Source organism: Oryctolagus cuniculus, chromosome 11, assembly GCF_051225735.1.
Source record: "Oryctolagus cuniculus isolate XC-2025 breed Fujian yellow rabbit chromosome 11, ASM5122573v1, whole genome shotgun sequence".
Classification (NCBI taxonomy): Eukaryota; Metazoa; Chordata; class Mammalia; order Lagomorpha; family Leporidae; genus Oryctolagus; species Oryctolagus cuniculus.
Genome location: NC_142877.1, coordinates 97,981,694 through 97,998,097, shown reverse-complemented (window position 1 = coordinate 97,998,097; position 16,404 = coordinate 97,981,694). Strand labels below are relative to the sequence as shown.

Genomic DNA, 16,404 nt, shown 5'->3' with positions numbered 1-16,404 from the left:
CAGGTGCTTCTCCTGGTCTCCCATGCGGGTGCAGGGTCCAAGGACTTGGGCCATCCTCCACTGCACTCCCGGGCCATAGCAGAGGGCTGGCCTGGAAGAGGGGCAACCGGGACAGAATCCAGCTCCCCGACCAGGACTAGAACCCGGTGTGCTGGCGCCGCGGGTGGAGGATTAGCCTAGTGAGCCGCAGTGCCGGCTAACACATACAGAATTTTACATTGCGGTATATCCTTTCTCTCAGTACTTCTTCCAAGAATTCAAGCTATAAATATTCTTGCAAAAACAGAAATACCCATTGCACCATGATTTTAGTAGTAAATTCTAAAAGTAGCTTTAGTGTATTATCAGTTGGGTACTGATAAATTTGCACATTTCTTGTTAATGTCTCTAAACCTCAGTTTTCTCATCTTCAAGTAGAATGATCATATTTGCCCCAGAAGGTTGTATTGAAAAACAGCCATTTAGCCTGTGGTTAAGACAATATTGAAGATGTGTGTGTCCCATGTGGGAGTTCCTGGGCTCAGTCCTCAGCTCCATGTCCTAATTTTAGCTTCCTGCCAGTACAGACCCTTGGGAGCAGGAGTCATGGCTTCAATAATTGAATCCCTGCCTGCCACGTGGGAGACGTGGATTGAGTCCCCAGCTCCGAGCTTCGCCTTGGCCCAGTCCTGGCTGCTGGGAGCATCTGAGCAGTCAGCCAGCAGATGGGAGCTCTGCTGCTCTGTCACTTTGCCTTTGGAATAAAAAATGAAGAGTGAGTGGCAGAAGCTCATCCTAATGTAGTTAGTTTCTCATTCTCAACCCTGTTACCAGAATGTGCCAAGTAACTCTTTGTTGTGAGGAGCTGTCTTATGCATTGTTGAATGATCAGCAGCACTCCTGACATCTTCCCACCAGATGCCAGTATTACCTTCCCTCTACACTTGTAACAACCTTAAAATGTCTTCAGTCGTTGCCAGATGTACCTTGGGGGGTGGGGCAGGCAGGTGGTGTAGTGTAGTGGGATGAACCACTGCTTCAGACAGCTGCATCCTCTATCAGAGTGCCAGTTCACTCGCTTCTGATCCAACTGCTGCTAATGCATCCTTGGAAGAGGTGGATGATGGCTCAAGTCCTCGAACCCTGCCACCCATAAGGGGTTTTAGGCTGGTTTCAACCTGGCCCATCCCCTGCTATTGCAGACATAAAATTGCCCTTTGTTGAGAAGAACTACAGACCTAATGGTTGGCAAAGAATTGTTCAATCAATATTTGCACTGTTACTACCTTTTTGGATTTTTTTAATCATGTACACTTATTACTTTTATAATAATAAATTCCCTCTTTTTTTTAATTTATTTTTTATTTGAGAATTAGAGTAACACAGAGAGAGGAGAGGCAGAGAGAGAGAGAGGTCTTCCATCCGTTGGTTCGCTCCCCAGTTGGCCGCAACGGCCAGGACTGCACCAATCCGAAGCCAGGAGCCAGGAGCCAGGAGCCAGGAGCTTCTTCTGGGTCTCCCATGCGGGTGCAGGAGCCCAAGGATTTGGGCCATCTTCTACTGCTTTCCCAGGGCATAGCAAGGAGCTGGATCCAAAGTGGAGCAGCCGGGACTAGAACTGGCGCCCATATGGGATGCTGGCGTTTCAGGCCAGGGCATTGACCCTGAGCCACGGCACCTGAGCCATAGCACCAGCCCCTAAATTCACTCTTTATTGAGATTAAAAATGTCAAAAAGGAAAAAATAATCTTCATCCATAATGTGAAATAATAATGACCAAACATCATTGAGTGCCTACCCCATGTGCTGGGTGCTGTGCTAAACAAAGGACATACATTACCTCCTGAGTCTTGAGCATTCCTTTGGGGGAGGCAGTGGAGTCCCCACCTTGCAGCTGTTTCGCAGATGAAGAAACTAAGTCACTGAACAGTTAAGAATTCTTAGGATATGTGAACCATACGTCACTGGATTGGATGCAAGTTGGTCTGCAAGAGGTAAACATCTTACATGCTCTATAAGCATAATATTTAGATTTTAAATATTTATTGATTTGAGAGGCAGCATCAGTTAGAGAGAGGGAGAGACACACAGAGAGCGAGAGAGATCTTCCATCCTTCCATCCCACAATAGCGGGGGCTAGGCTAGGCAGAAGCCAGGGCCAGAACCTCCCTCATATCTCCCAGATGGGCAGCAGGAGCACAAGTACTTGAGCCATCACCTGCCGCCTTCAGGCTCAATAGCAGGAAGCTGTATCAGAAGCACAGAGTAGCCAGGACTTAAACCAGGCCCTTGGATATGGGATGTGGGCATCCCAGGCTACGGCCTAACCTGATCTGCTGCAAACCAATCCCCATAATATTTTTAATATGCACACAAGTTGGGGCCGGCGCTGTGGCTTAGTAGGTAAAGCCGCCATCTCCAGTGCTGGCATCCCATATAGACACCGGTTCGAGTCCCAGCTCCACTTCCAGTCCAACTCTCTTCTATGTCCTGGGAAAACAGTAGAAGATGGCCCAAGTCCTTGGGCCTCTTCCCCTCCGTAGGAGGCTTGGAAGAAGCTCCTGGCTCCAGATGGCGCAGCTCTAGCTGTTGTGGCTAATTGAAGAGTGAACCAGCAGATAAAGACCTCTCTCTCTCCTCTTTCTCTCTCTGCGTAACTCTGACTTTCAAATAAATAAATAAATCTTAAAAGAAAAAAAAGAAATTCACACAAGTCGCAGGATTTTGGACCTAGAGTAGATTTCAAGAGATTACCTAAAAATTGGCATTTGATAGATGAGGAAACTGAGGCCCAAGGAATGTCTTAAGGAGGCCTAAACAAATAGTGCAGATAATTAAGACAGAGCCTCCAGGCAGCATTCTTTGGACATGTCACTATATTTTACAAATTACAACTTTTACATCCCTCTCTTTTTTCTTTCTGTCCTCAAATTGGAAAGGCTTTGTTTTTGCTAATTTAAAAAAATGATATATACCTATGTAAAACATTAAAATTTAGTGTGTAAAATAATGATGGGGCCAGTGTTGTGGCGTAGCAAGTTAAGCTACCACATGCCACACCACCATCCCAGCGGGGCACTGGTTCCAGTCCTGGCTGTTCTACTTCCTGTCCAGCTCCCTACTAATACACCTGGGAAGGCACCAGAAATGGCCCGAGTACTTTGGCCCCTGCACCAATGTGGGAGGCTCTGATGGAGTTCCAGCCTCCTGGCTTCATCCTGGCCCAGTCCCAGCCTTGTAGCCATTTAGGGAGTAAACCAGTGAATGGGAGATCTCTTTGTCTCTCCCTCTCTCTCTGTAGCTCTGCCTTTCAAATACATAAGTAAATCTTAAAAAAAAGAACAAAGAAAGTTCCTTCTCCCCATGTAATTTTACCCTTATGATAGTTTAACCTGTGTGTATATGTATATATATATATATTTTAAAGATTTATTTTATTTATTTGAAAGAGTTACAGAGAGAGGTAGAGGCAGAGAGAGAGGTCTTCCAGCTGCTTGTTCACTCCCCTGATGGCTACAACTGCCAGAGCTGCGGCGGATCCAAAGTTAGGAGCCAGGAGCTTCCTATGGGTCTCCCATGTGGATGCAGGGGCTCAAGGACTTGGGCCATCTTCCACTGCTTTCCCAGGCCATAGCAGAGAGCTGGATCAGAAGAGGAGCAGCTGGAACTAGAACCAGTGCCCACACAGGATGCCAGCACTTCAGGCCAGGGTTTTAACCTGCTGCGCCCCAGCGCCGGCTAGCCTATGTATATTTTAAGACTCTTCAGTGAATGTATAAGCCTACACTATTTTAAATTCCATGGGATTATGTTATGAATGTTGTTTGTAAACTGAAATTTTACTTTAATAATATGGAACATTTTTCCATTTTAGTAAAGTTAGATGTATCCATAGCATTCTTTTCTATTTGGATGTTTGATTGCATTTTCTAATTTTAAACAATGCACAGGATTTTTAAATTTGTTTTTTTAAGATGAGAGGCAGAGAAAACACACACAGAGAGAAACAGATAAACAGAGAGAGAGCTCCTATTATCTGGTTTATTCCCCCAAATGCTCGAAATGGCTGAAACTAGGCCAGAATGCAGTCCAGGTCTCCTGTGTGAGTGGCAGGAACCCAGTTCCTGGAGCCTTCAGTGCTGCCTGCCAGGGCCTGTCTTAGCAGGAAGCTGGAGTCAGGAGCCGGGTGTTGAACCCAGCTATTCCAGTGGAGGACAAAGGCATCTTAACCGTTAGGTATTCTTTTTTAATAGGAACACACAATGCTACTATATGGAAGAACCATTTTTTTTTTCAGACTCTTCACTATTGATAGTTAAAGTCAAAGACTTGTAGCTTTTAGAGATAAAGCTGTAGGGGACCGCCACTGTGGTGCCGCAGGTTAAACTACCACTTGCTTGACACTGGCATCAGCATCACATATTGGAATACCAGCTGAGTCCTGGCTGCTCCAGTTCTGATCCAGCTCCCTACTAATGTGCCTGGGAAAGCAGCAGAAGGTGGCCCAAGTGCTTGCGCTGTTGCCACTGAGGTGGGAGGCCCAGATAGAGTTCTGGGCCCCTGGCTTAAGTCTGGACCATCCCCAGCCATTGCAGCCATTTGGGGAATAGACCCTCAGATGGAAAATCTCTTTCTCTGAGTCTGTGTGTGTTTGTCTATTTCTGTCTGTCACTGCCATTCAAATAAGAGAATAAATAAGTCTTTAAAGAGAAAGATGTGTAGTCTAGCATTTGGCCTAACAGGTAAGATGCTTCTTAGGATGTACATGGTACACATCAGAGTGACTGGGTTTGATCCCTGGCTCTAGCTCCTTGTTCCAGTTTCCTGCTAATGCAGACCCTGGGAGACAATGATGATGGCTCACGTAATTGGGTCCCTGCCACCCACATGGGAGACCTGGATTGAGGTTCTGGCTCCCAGCTCCTAGCTTTGTCCTGGCATAGTCCTGCCTGTTGCAGGCATTGAGGGAATGAATGAGAAGATACTCTTTTTCTGTCTCTCTGCCTCTCAAATTAAAGGGAACAAAAGTTTAAAATAAAAAGAAATAATGTTGTAATGAACCGACTTGTGACTGCGTCCATGCCTTTAACTATTCTAAGAATACATTCCCAGAAGTGGGATTGCTGATTCTGAGTATGGGCATTTAAAATTTTGAGAAATTTAAAATATTGAGAGATTGCTAAAACCCTGACTGTGGCCACATTCTCCTGCCTCATGGGATCGTAGTTTACTTTTAGTTGTCTGTTTTCAAGATTGATTTCTCTAAAAGAAGGAGCAAATGCCAGTTAAAATCTGTGTTTCTTTTAACAGATATGGTCATGTTTAAATAACATTAGTAAATATTTGTTGATTTTTTACCTAGGAAAACTCTGTAAGCTAAATACAGATTATCTTTTGCTTGTTGGCTTAAAATCCATTGTATGAGTAAATTCATTCTCTATTAGGAGGTAGGGGCAATAGGGAGAGTAGAAGGGATTAAAATTTATTATACACTTACATGCCCAGTGCTGAAGGAGCTCTGTGTACGTCTGTGATATTTAACTTCCACAGAAACTGTAAGAGATAGGTATAATCACCCACTTTTGATAAAGAAACTGATGCTCATATAATTTACCTAACAAGCACTAATAGTAAGTGACAAAGTCCTGATTAGAACCCAAATCTGTACACAAATTCAAGGCCCTCAAGAAATGATTCTGTAAATAGTGTTTTGGCCTCAGCCATTCCAAGGAGTTTTTAAAATAAAGAATGTAGCCAGCCTCTTTTGCTGTGGTGTTACCTAACCCTCATATTTAATGTGTGCTTGGTATGCATCCTTCACCAATTTCCAGAAGGATCCGGGGTGTTTGTGGTGAAGCATTTATGTGAAAGCGTGGAACTGAGGTGTGATGACTGTGAGTTTGATTCCTCCTCAGTCTCAGGAGGGGCACTTTGTCTGCTGAGTCTCTTGAGTGGGTGGGAGCACATTTCCCTGCCGTGTCTGCTACCCCCTCTTCAGGGAGCTGCGGGAGAGGCACGGGTTCTCCGCTGTGGGAGAGGTCTGCGCCCCACCCACAGCAGGGACTTGTCCTAGTCTCTGGTGTAGGAACCCTGCTGCTGTGGCGGCCGGGCTGTTGACAAAAGCTTGCCAAACGCTTGTTGGAACTTGCCTTTATTTATTTATTTATTTATTTATTTTTTTGACAGGCAGAGTGGACAGTGAGAGAGAGAGACAGAGAGAAAGGTCTTCCTTTGCCGTTGGTTCACCCTCCAATGGCCGCCGCGGCCGGCGCGCTGCGGCCGGCGCACCGCGCTGATCCGATGGCAGGAGCCAGGAGCCAGGTGCTTTTCCTGGTCTCCCATGGGGTGCAGGGCCCAAGCACCTGGGCCATCCTCCACTGCACTCCCTGGCCACAGCAGAGGGCTGGCCTGGAAGAGGGGCAACCGGGACAGAATCCGGCGCCCCGACCGGGACTAGAACCCGGTGTGCCGGCGCCGCTAGGCGGAGGATTAGCCTATTGAGCCGCGGCGCCGGCGGAACTTGCCTTTATTAATACACATGTCTTATATGTAAAAGCCAATAAATGTCTTTTCTCAGTGCGAAGTTTATCTTCTTTGTATCATGCAGTTATTCTTTAAGAAGAAAAGAATTATTTTCTGTACTGCCTCACATCTTGCTAAATATTGGTCTTTCCACCCAGGCCGTCACCGGTGGGTTATATACACCACTGAAATGAATGGCAAAAACACGTTCTGGGATGTGGATGGAAGCATGGTGCCTCCTGAATGGTAATCAACTTTTCATTTGACCTGGCAGTATTTGTTTCATTATGTAAATGTGTATCAAATGTCTCTATCTTTGAGGCAATCTGTGATCTTCTTCAAAGTATGTTCTACTTACTGTGGCATCGTAACAAATCCTAAAGCTTAGTGGCATAAAACAAGTTGCACTTACCTTTTTATTTTTATTTTCAACTTACTAGAGAGGCAGAGAAGGGAGACAGAGAGCTCCCAGCTGCTAGTTCACTTCCCCAGTGCCTGCAACAGCCCCTTCTGGGGCCAGAGCCAGGAACCGGGAATTCAGTCCAAGGCACTCAGATGTGTAGCAGGAACCCAGTTACTTCAGCCATCACCACTGCCTCTTAAGGTGCACATTAGTGGAAGCTAAATCGGGAGTGGAGCCATGTATCAAATCCAGGTACTCTGGTGCAGGATGCCCACCCCTAAACTTTAATTTCACTTTTCCATGAACTTTTTAGTTTTATTTATTTATGTGTTTTTTAAGATTGATTGATTGATTTGAAAGAGTTACAATGAGTTACACTGCCCAGATGTCTGAAACAACCAGGGATGGGCCAGGCTGAATCCAGGAGCCAGGAGCTTTATCTCAGTCTCCTACGGGGGTGCAGGGGTCCAAGGACTTGGGCCTCAGCTTTCCCAGGCACATTATCAGGGAGCTGGGTAGGAAATGGAGTAGCCAGGACTTGAACTGGTGACCATAAGAGATGCCAACACTGAAGGCAGCAGCTTTACCTGCTGTGCCATAGCCCTGGCCCCTCTGGCAGTCATTTTCAAGTATGTTTTCTTCAGTGGTCAAATGTGGGGGCCGGCGCTGTGGCGCATATGTGGTGTAACTTACTACACCACAGCACCAGCCCCAGAACAATTTTTTTTAAATATTGTGTTAGCTAAGCAAAACAAGTTTGTAAAAGTTTACCTACCACCAATTTTCAACCTCTAGTCTACCACTTGGACTAATTGGGAACATTGAAACCATGATAATGGATGAGGTCTTTTTTTTCCTTTTTTAAAAATTTATCTATTTATTTGAAACTCGGAATTACAGAAAGGTGGGGGGGGGGGGGGACGGAGAAAGCTTTCATCCACTGGTTCACTCTCCAGATGGCTACAATGGCCAGGGCTGGACGAGGCTGAAGCCAGGAGCCAGACACTTCATCCCAGTCTCCCACATGGGTGCCGGAGCCCAAGCACTTGGGTTATCCTCTACTGCTTTTCCAGGCACACCAGCAGGGAGCTGGATTGGAAGTGGAGCAGCTAGGACTAGAACTGGTGCCTATATGGGATGCTGGCGCTGCCAATGGCAGCTTAACCCGCTATGCCACAGCACCGGCCCCTGGGTGATGACTTTATATGAAGTTCTTTGGTTCTTAATGTGCAGCTCTGACTAGGAACTTTGTCTTGCAATGGTTGGGGCTTGATTTTTTTTTTTTAAGTTTTTAAACCTTTTATTTAGTGAGAGAAATGCATGGGAGAGTGGGGGCTCTATCTAAAAGAGAAAGGGAAATCTGGATTCATACTGAGCAGAGAGTAGGCCAAAAGACAGCCACGTGGAGGAGCATGCAAGCCGGAAAGCATGGAGTGGGTGACCCCAAGGCCACACATCGCAAAGGCGCAGGGCAGCAAGGGGATCAAGGGCAAGGAGGTAAAAAAAGATTTGGGGTTTTTTTTAATGGGAAATAGTAATCTGTGGTTCTGTTAAAATGTAAGGAGCTGTGATTTTAAGTTTAGAGCTGTCAGCCTATTCTGAAGGGGCATTCTATGTGTTTAGGTCTTAGTGAGATCCAGGTTTCAAAATAGGATGTAGGCTCTAAGAGCTAAGGTGTTGTGCTGGTTTTTGTTTGATTGTTCAAACAGTGAAGCTGATGGAGTTGCAATCCTGGGACAAAGCGAAAGGCATGTGGGTCATCTTGTTCAAATGCATGTTGATCTCCTTCAAAACTTGAGCCCATGTAATGCTGGTGCCCAGGGTCCACATTGTGGGACATGGATTTGGGGAAGGCCAAGTTAAAGAACGTGAAGTGAAACATTTAAAATTATAAAACAGTTTAGGAAAAAAAAACCTCTGAAAATAAAAGAACACTGTTCAGCTAGGCAAGTCCCTTTATGTTGCCTGAGATCATATGAAAAAAGAAGCTAAGAGCTATAGAAGGTAAAGTCACTCTAGCGGGTGCTTGAGGGCAGTTGAGGATACAGAGCTCCTCCGGACTGAGTACCTCAGATGACCTTGTTGGTGTGGGAAGTTTAAGGCGTCTGAGGAGTCTGTGGAGGCGGTGGCATTGGACAGGCTAAGCCATTTGTTTCTCAGTTCCCCCGTCACACACTTTGCTGAGTGCAATACATTGTGGAATTCTAAATCTGTAGATTCTTACCTTCAACCCAAGAATAAAACTGAAGTCAAATTGATTTATCTGTAATTAGAGAGCTAGGTATTGTGGCATATAAAGAGTGGTGAATAAGGGCTGGTGTTGTCATGTAGCGGGTTAAGCTCCCCCTTGGGCCACCTGCATCCCATATCTCAGTGCCAATTTGAGTCCTGCCTGTTAGGCTTCTGATCCAGCTCCCTGCTAATATGCCTGGAAAGGCTGCAGAAGATAACCCAAGTGACTGAGCCCCTGTCATCCTTGTGGGAGACTAGATTGGAGGGCCAGGCTTGGCCCCAGCTGTTGTGGCCATTTGGGGAATGAACCAGCAGTTGGAAGATCTTTCTCATTCTGTCTCTCCCTCTCTGGCTCTGCCTTTCAAATAAATAAATAAATCTTTAAAAAAGGAAGGGAAGGAGATGGACGAAAGAAAAGAAGGAAGGATTCTTACCTTCTACTGGCTTTTCGTAGTTCTCTCAGGATCCCATCTGCAGACTACAGAGCAAGTGAGGCATCAGCATTTTACTGTCCTTCTGAGCTGCCATAGTCATGGGGGAGGCGTGAAGTTTTCCTTACTTTCTTAGGGCTTTTTGGCTGAGCCTAAGAATTAAATTGACATGACAGAGCAACAGGAGAAAACCATACAAATTTATTTAATATAAGTTATAATGTGATACGAGAACCCTCAGAAGGAAATGAAAATTCAAAGACACAATTTTTTTTTAAATTTTTTTGACAGAGTGGACAGTGAGAGAGAGAGACAGAGAGAAAGGTCTTCCTTTTGCCGTTGGTTCACCCTCCAATGGCCGCCGCGGCCGGCACACCGCGCTGATCCGATGGCAGGAGCCAGGAGCCAGGTGCTTTTCCTGGTCTCCCATGGGGTGCAGGGCCCAAGCACCTGGGCCATCCTCCACTGCACTCCCTGGCCACAGCAGAGGGCTGGCTTGGAAGAGGGGCAACCGGGACAGAATCCGGTGCCCCGACCGGGACTAGAACCCGGTGTGCCAGCGCCACTAGGCGGAGGATTAGCCTAGTGAGCCGCGGTGCCGGCTCAAAGACAAAATTTTATCTTGAACATTTATATACTGTATTGGGCCAGGAGTAGTACATTGTGAAAACATGACAGAGCAAAGAGTCCTGGTTTAGGGTAGTTAATTGAGTGAAATGACTAGGAAGGGCAGAACTAGTTTAACAAGGCTTATTGTACAGGAGTATTTAAAAAACTTCATGGAAGAACTAATTTAAAAAGTTTAGTTTGATGCAAAAGGTTATTTTATAAAATATGGAAAATTTCAAAAAAGTTTTTGCACCAAAATGAACTAATACTTCTTTATTTTCATTTTTAAAAATGTATTTGTTCATTTATTTGAATGGCTGAAAGACAGAGATAGAGACAGACAAAAATATGTACCACCTGCGGGTTTGGTCTCCAGATGCCCATAACAGCCGGAGCTGAGCCGGGCTGAAGCCAGGAACCCAGAACTCAGTGCAGGTCTCCCAGGTAGTGGCAGGACCCTACCCACTTGAGCCATCACTTCCTGTCTCCCTGGGTGCACACTAGCAAAAAGCCCAGAATTAGAAGTAGAGCCAGGACTCAGACCAAGCACTCCATTATGTGATGCAGCTGTCTCAAGTGGCATCTTAACAGCTGTGCCAAACATCTGCCCCTAAATTCACATTAATTCCATGCAAATTTGGAAGAACTGTCATACAGATTTCTGTCGACCTCAACTTCCTGTCCTTCAAGATGATCTTAATACTTGCTTTCTGATGTGAGGAGAACATTTTTCACTTGGGAATTTAATCTCCTGCTTTTAAGAAGCGCTGTTCAGACTGTCCTTGCTCTTAAGGGGCCTTTAACTCAGATGAGTCAATATGCCAGAGTAGTGTTTGTTTTGTTTTTTAAGATTTATTTATTTTATTTGAAAGGCAGTTAGAGAAAGAGATCTTCCATCCACCGGTTCACTTCCCAAATGGCCACAACGACCAGGGCTGGACCCGGCTGAAGCCAACAACCAGGAGCTTCTTCTGGATCTTCCACATGAGTGCAGGGTGCCAAGGACTGGGCCATCCTCTAGAGCTTTTCCAGGCACAAAAGCAGGGAGCTGGATCAGAAGTGGAGCAGCTGAAATTCAAACCTGTGCCCATGTTGGGTGCCAGCACTGCAGGCGGTGGCTTAATCCATTGTGCCACAGTCCTGGCCCCCCAGAGTTGTGTAAAATTTGGGTGATATTTTCTAAACTCCTTAAGCCATGACACCTTAATTTTCAGACCTTGTTCAAGGTTTTTTTTTTTTCTTTTTTTTTTTTTTTAAAGATTTATTCATTTTTTATTTGAAAGACTGAGTTACAGAGAGGGAGGGGAACAGACAGAGAGAGATATCTTCCATCTGCTGGTTCACTTCCCGAATGGCCTCAATGGTCAGATCTGGGCCAGACTGAAGCCAGGAGCCAGGAGCTTCTTCCAGGTCTCCCACCTGCATGCAGGGTCTCAAGCACCTGGACCGTTCTTTGCTGCTTTCTAAGGTGCATTAGCAGGGAGCTGGATCAGAAGTAGAGCAGCTAGGACTCAAACCTATGCATATGGGATGCTGGCACTGTAGGTGGAGGCTTAACCTGCTACGCCACAATGCCTGCCCCATCTCCTCTTTCAAGTTTGATCAGATATCCCAACAATGGCCTTTATAGCAAGAAGACAAATTGCATATTCCATATGGTTCTCATCTCTGTTTAGTCTCCTTTACACTTGGGTTGGTTCCTGGTTTTCCTAGATTTTCAAATTTTGACACTGTTGAAAAGTACATTATTTGTGAAGTTGAATGTTTCCTCATGACTAGGTTTAGGCTATGTCTTTGACAGGAATGTCCCAGAAACAATGTGCTGTTTTCTCATTGTATCTATTACATGGCACCCAATTTTGATCTGAATTATTATTAATGAAAACTTCTATCACTTGATTACTGTGTCTGCCAGTTTTCTCCATTCTAAAGTTACCGTTTTCCCTTTGTTATTAGTTAACATTTTGTGAGACATGTTGAGGTTATATAACTATACCATTGCTCACCAAATTTTTAATTTACTGAGTGTCTATCAGCTGATGGATGGGTAAAGAAAATGTGATACATACTCACACATGCAGGAATACTACATAACCATAAAAAAGAACAGGAACTTAGTGTTTGCAACAACATGGATGGAATTTCAGGTGATTATGTTAAGTGAAATAAGCCAATCACAGAAAGGCAAGTTTCACACGATCTCACTCATGTGGGCTCTTTAAAAAGTTGATTTCATAGAAGGTTAAAGTATAATGGTCATTACCAGAAGCTGTGGAGAAGTGAGGGAGGGAGAAATGGGAAAGATTGCTGTTAGCTAGGAGCAGGAAGTTTTGGTGTTCTGTTGCACAGTAGGGTAACTTTTGATAACATATATTTCTTGTTTTTCTAAAGACCTAGTAGAACAAAGGACTTGAAATTGTATATAGGATAGGGTCTTCAAACAGATAATGGAAAATGTATATTATAAAACAAATACATATGGATTTGACTTCAATTTTGTTGCATCAGAAATAAAACTATCTTTTAATTCTATTTCCACAAATTTTTTGGAAATGCCAACCTACTTTGCTCAGGTAGATATGAGATGCTTGATAGACAACCAAGTGGGGTTGGTAGGTGGGTAGGTAATTCAGATGCTGTCTGGAGGTTAGGATACATATTGGTGCTGGACATAATGACTTTGGTGTGGTTTTACCTAGGGTAAGATACGATTTAACTTCATAAATTAAGTGCTAAGAAGATATGACCTTCACTTAACTGCTTTGCTCTGTTGCCTTGGAAACCAGATAAGATTCTATCAATTACATTGCTAGGCAAAGTTGAGCTCCAGTTGGTAAATTGTTTCTGAATCAAGAGGAAGTATAAATGCCTGATAAATGAGCTATGTTTGGGTTTCCCCGAGTGCTGCTGCTCAGAACTAGCAGATCCCTTGTGGGAAGGGGAATCCTGAAGCTATGCCTATGGCGTTGCTATTACAGATGTTGGCTTTGTGGAGCTTGAAGCTTTTAAGTCAGAGCAGCTCCTGTACCTTTCTGATGGGTCTGTCATCTCTCTTGAGCCTGTGCAGTTCATTGATGGAGTTAGAGAAAATAGCTGGGTGAGCTGTCACCTGCATGAATGGCTGCAGAGACTCCAGTGAGAGGAGCAGCTGGTGCTGTCCAGCTGGTGGTAGGCTTGGCTCCTGTCCTTTGTTCTCTGGGTCATCAGGTACCAGACGTGGCCTATGATGCTCTTATGAGTCTGTTCAGTAACTGCGTAATCTCAGGTAGGGATAGATTTCCCGCAGGGGTATTAGTGGTTTTGATGGAGGAAGGGAATATATTTAGGCAGCTTCTCCATTTCCCTTAATGTACGCTAATCTGATGGGGAAGTGAGTTCATTTTATCTATCTCATCTCAAGGTCTACACTTCTTTTTGACTCTGCAGCACTTTTAAGGCTGCTAGGGGCTGGTGCCGCGGCTCACTAGGCTAATCCTCCGCCTTGTGGCGCTGGGACACCGGGTTCTAGTCCCAGTCGGGGCACCGGATTCTGTCCCGGTTGCCCCTCTTCCAGGCCAGCTCTCTGCTGTGGCCAGGGAGTGCAGTGGAGGATGGCCCAAGTCCTTGGGCCCTGAACCCCATGGGAGACCAGGATAAGTGCCTGGCTCCTGCCATCGGATCAGCGCGGTGCACCGGCCACAGTGTGCCGGCCGTGGCGGCCATTGGAGGGTGAACCAACAGCAAAGGAAGACCTTTCTCTCTGTCTCTCTCTCTCACTATCCGCTCTGCCTGTCAAAAAAAAAAAAAAAAAAAAAAGTCTGCTAGGTCCTCTCATAGATAAACAGAAGGTGCATATGGTGGTACAAACATTTGGATGGGCAGTGGAGCTACCGTGAAAATAAGAAGCTTGCTACCTAGAAACCAGCACACCACCTTGCTCACAAACCGTTCGTTCATTCAACAGGCAGTTACTAAACACATCACTGTGTCAGGCACTGATTGAGGCGCCCACAGTGGTGTGTGAAATACATGTACTCTTTGCTCTCTTGCAGTTTATGGTCGAGTAATAAATCCTAGCTGATAGACTCATCCTGCACTATAATTTGGTGTCATTTTTGTTACGGTTTCCTTCATTATCCTATCTACATTTTATTCTCTTATGTGATCAACAATGAGTTTGTTTTTGTTTTTTGTTTTTTTGTTTTTGGCAGGCAGAGTGGATAGAGAGAGACAGAAAGGAAGGTCTTCCTTTGCCGTTGGTTCACCCTCCAATGGCCGCCACGGCCGGCACGCTGTGGCCAGTGCACCGCACTGATCCGAAGCCGGGAGCCAGGTGCTTCTCCTGGTCTCCCATGGGGTGCAGGGCCCAAGCACTTGGGCCATCCTCCACTGCACTCCCTGACCACAGCAGAGAGCCAGCCTGGAAGAGGGGCAACCGGGACAGAATCCGGCACCCCAACCAGGACTAGAACCCCGTCTGCTGGCGCTGCAGGCGGAGGATTAGCCTACTGAGCTGCGGCACCAGCCAACAATGAGATTTTAATGTATATTAATTGGATTGAATAGGATATTCTGAATTTAAGTAGATAACAAAAAAAATTATTTTAAGATTTTATTTATTTATTTGAAAGGCAGAGTTACAGAGAGGCAGAGAGAGAGAGAGAAAGATGAGAGGTCTTCCATCTTCTGGTTCACTCCCCAGATAGCCTCAACAGCTAGAGCTGCGTTGATCTGATGCCAGGAGCCAGGAGCTTTCTCCAGGTCTCCCACGTGGGTTCAGAGGCCCAAGGACTTGGGCCATCTTCCACTGCTTTCCCGGGCCATAGCAGAAAACTGGATCGGAATTGGACCAGCCAGGACTCGAACTGATGTCCATAGGGGATGCCAACACTGTAGGTGGTGGCCTTAGCAACTACACCATGACACTAGCCACACAAATATCATCTTATACCAAATATCATCTTGTGCCCTCAGTTTTGTCTTTAACTAATTTCCCCTCTGTAGAGTAAGGCACAAAAATGTTTATTTTCATTGTTATGTTATATAGAGTTAGTGACATATGAACCAAGAAAATTATTAGTGCCTACATGAAAGTTGGCAAGATAAAATCGTTGTTGTAGAAAAATATAAAGTATAGGCTGTTTCATGCATGACAATATAAAATTATTATTTCCACTTCTATCAGAAGAAATAAAGATTTACCCTTTGTGATTTGAAGTGTTGGTCCCCTGAATTCCTTTGAACCAAGTTTTTTAAATGCAGCTTCCTTGGATTTTTCTCTCCTGCATATACCCTGTTCTCCCACTGGGTGGCACCTTCTGTTCATTTGTCAGTAACACATCTTTTCCTTCTCCACTGTAGCACACTAGTCTCTTGTGCGTTCACTTTTCTTGTTAAAATCAATGTTTACTTTCTCAAGTGATATATTAGTACATTGTTTCCAAAATATTAGTGTATGTTAAAGGGTTTCTATTTTTTTTGTTTTTATTTTTATTATTTTTTTCCTAAAGAAATCATTTAATTAGTACACATTTCATAAGTACAACTTTAGGAATATAGTGATTCTTCCCATCTTACCTGCCCTCCCACACCCAGTCCCACCCCATATTCTCCTCCCTCTCCCATTTCCAGTCCCATTCTCCATTAAGAAAAAAAAAATGTTTCTTGATAGTCAAGACAAGGGCAGCTCAAGTCATCCCTTCTTAAACTGTCAATTTCACTTCTACAGGTTTCCTTTCAGGTGCTCTATTAGGAGAACATGTGGTTTTGTCCCTTTGGGGCTGGCTTATTTCACTAAGTATGATGTTTTCCAGATTCATCCATTTTGTTGCAAATGACCAGATTTCTTTTTTTTTTTTTTTTACTGTTGTGTGGTATTCCATAGAGTACATATCCCATAATTTCTTCATCCAATCTTCAGTTGACTGGCATTTAGGTTGATTCCATGTCTTAGCTGTTGTGATTGAGCTGCAGTAACATGGGGGTGCAGATAACTCTTTTATTTACTGATTTCATTTCCCTTGGGTAAATTCCAAGGAGTAGGATGGCTGGGTCATATGGTAGGTCTATATTCAGATTCTGAAGTATCTCCAACTGATTTCCATAGTGGTTTTACCAGTTTACATTCCCAGCTACAGTGGATAGGGTACCTTTTTCCCCACATCCACGCCAGCATTTGTTGTTTGTTTGTTTGTTTGTTTCTTTCTTTTTTTTTTTTTTTAAGTAAAGTGGGATTTATTTAGGTTGGAA

At 44.6% G+C, this 16,404-nt stretch overlaps 1 protein-coding gene across 2 annotated transcripts in view; it reads left to right on the top strand.

The window, feature by feature from the left end:
• Nucleotides 1-16,404, top strand: part of NDUFA12 (NADH:ubiquinone oxidoreductase subunit A12) — a 39,752-nt gene that overhangs the window by 1,488 nt on the left and 21,860 nt on the right. The window contains exon 3 of one of the 2 annotated variants that reach the window (XM_002711205.6): nt 6,660-6,747. The exons of the other annotated variant lie outside the window; for it this stretch is intronic. Coding sequence (XP_002711251.3) covers nt 6,660-6,747 — 88 coding nt within the window. The remainder of the gene's footprint in view (nt 1-6,659; nt 6,748-16,404) is intronic. 2 annotated transcript variants of the gene reach the window in all.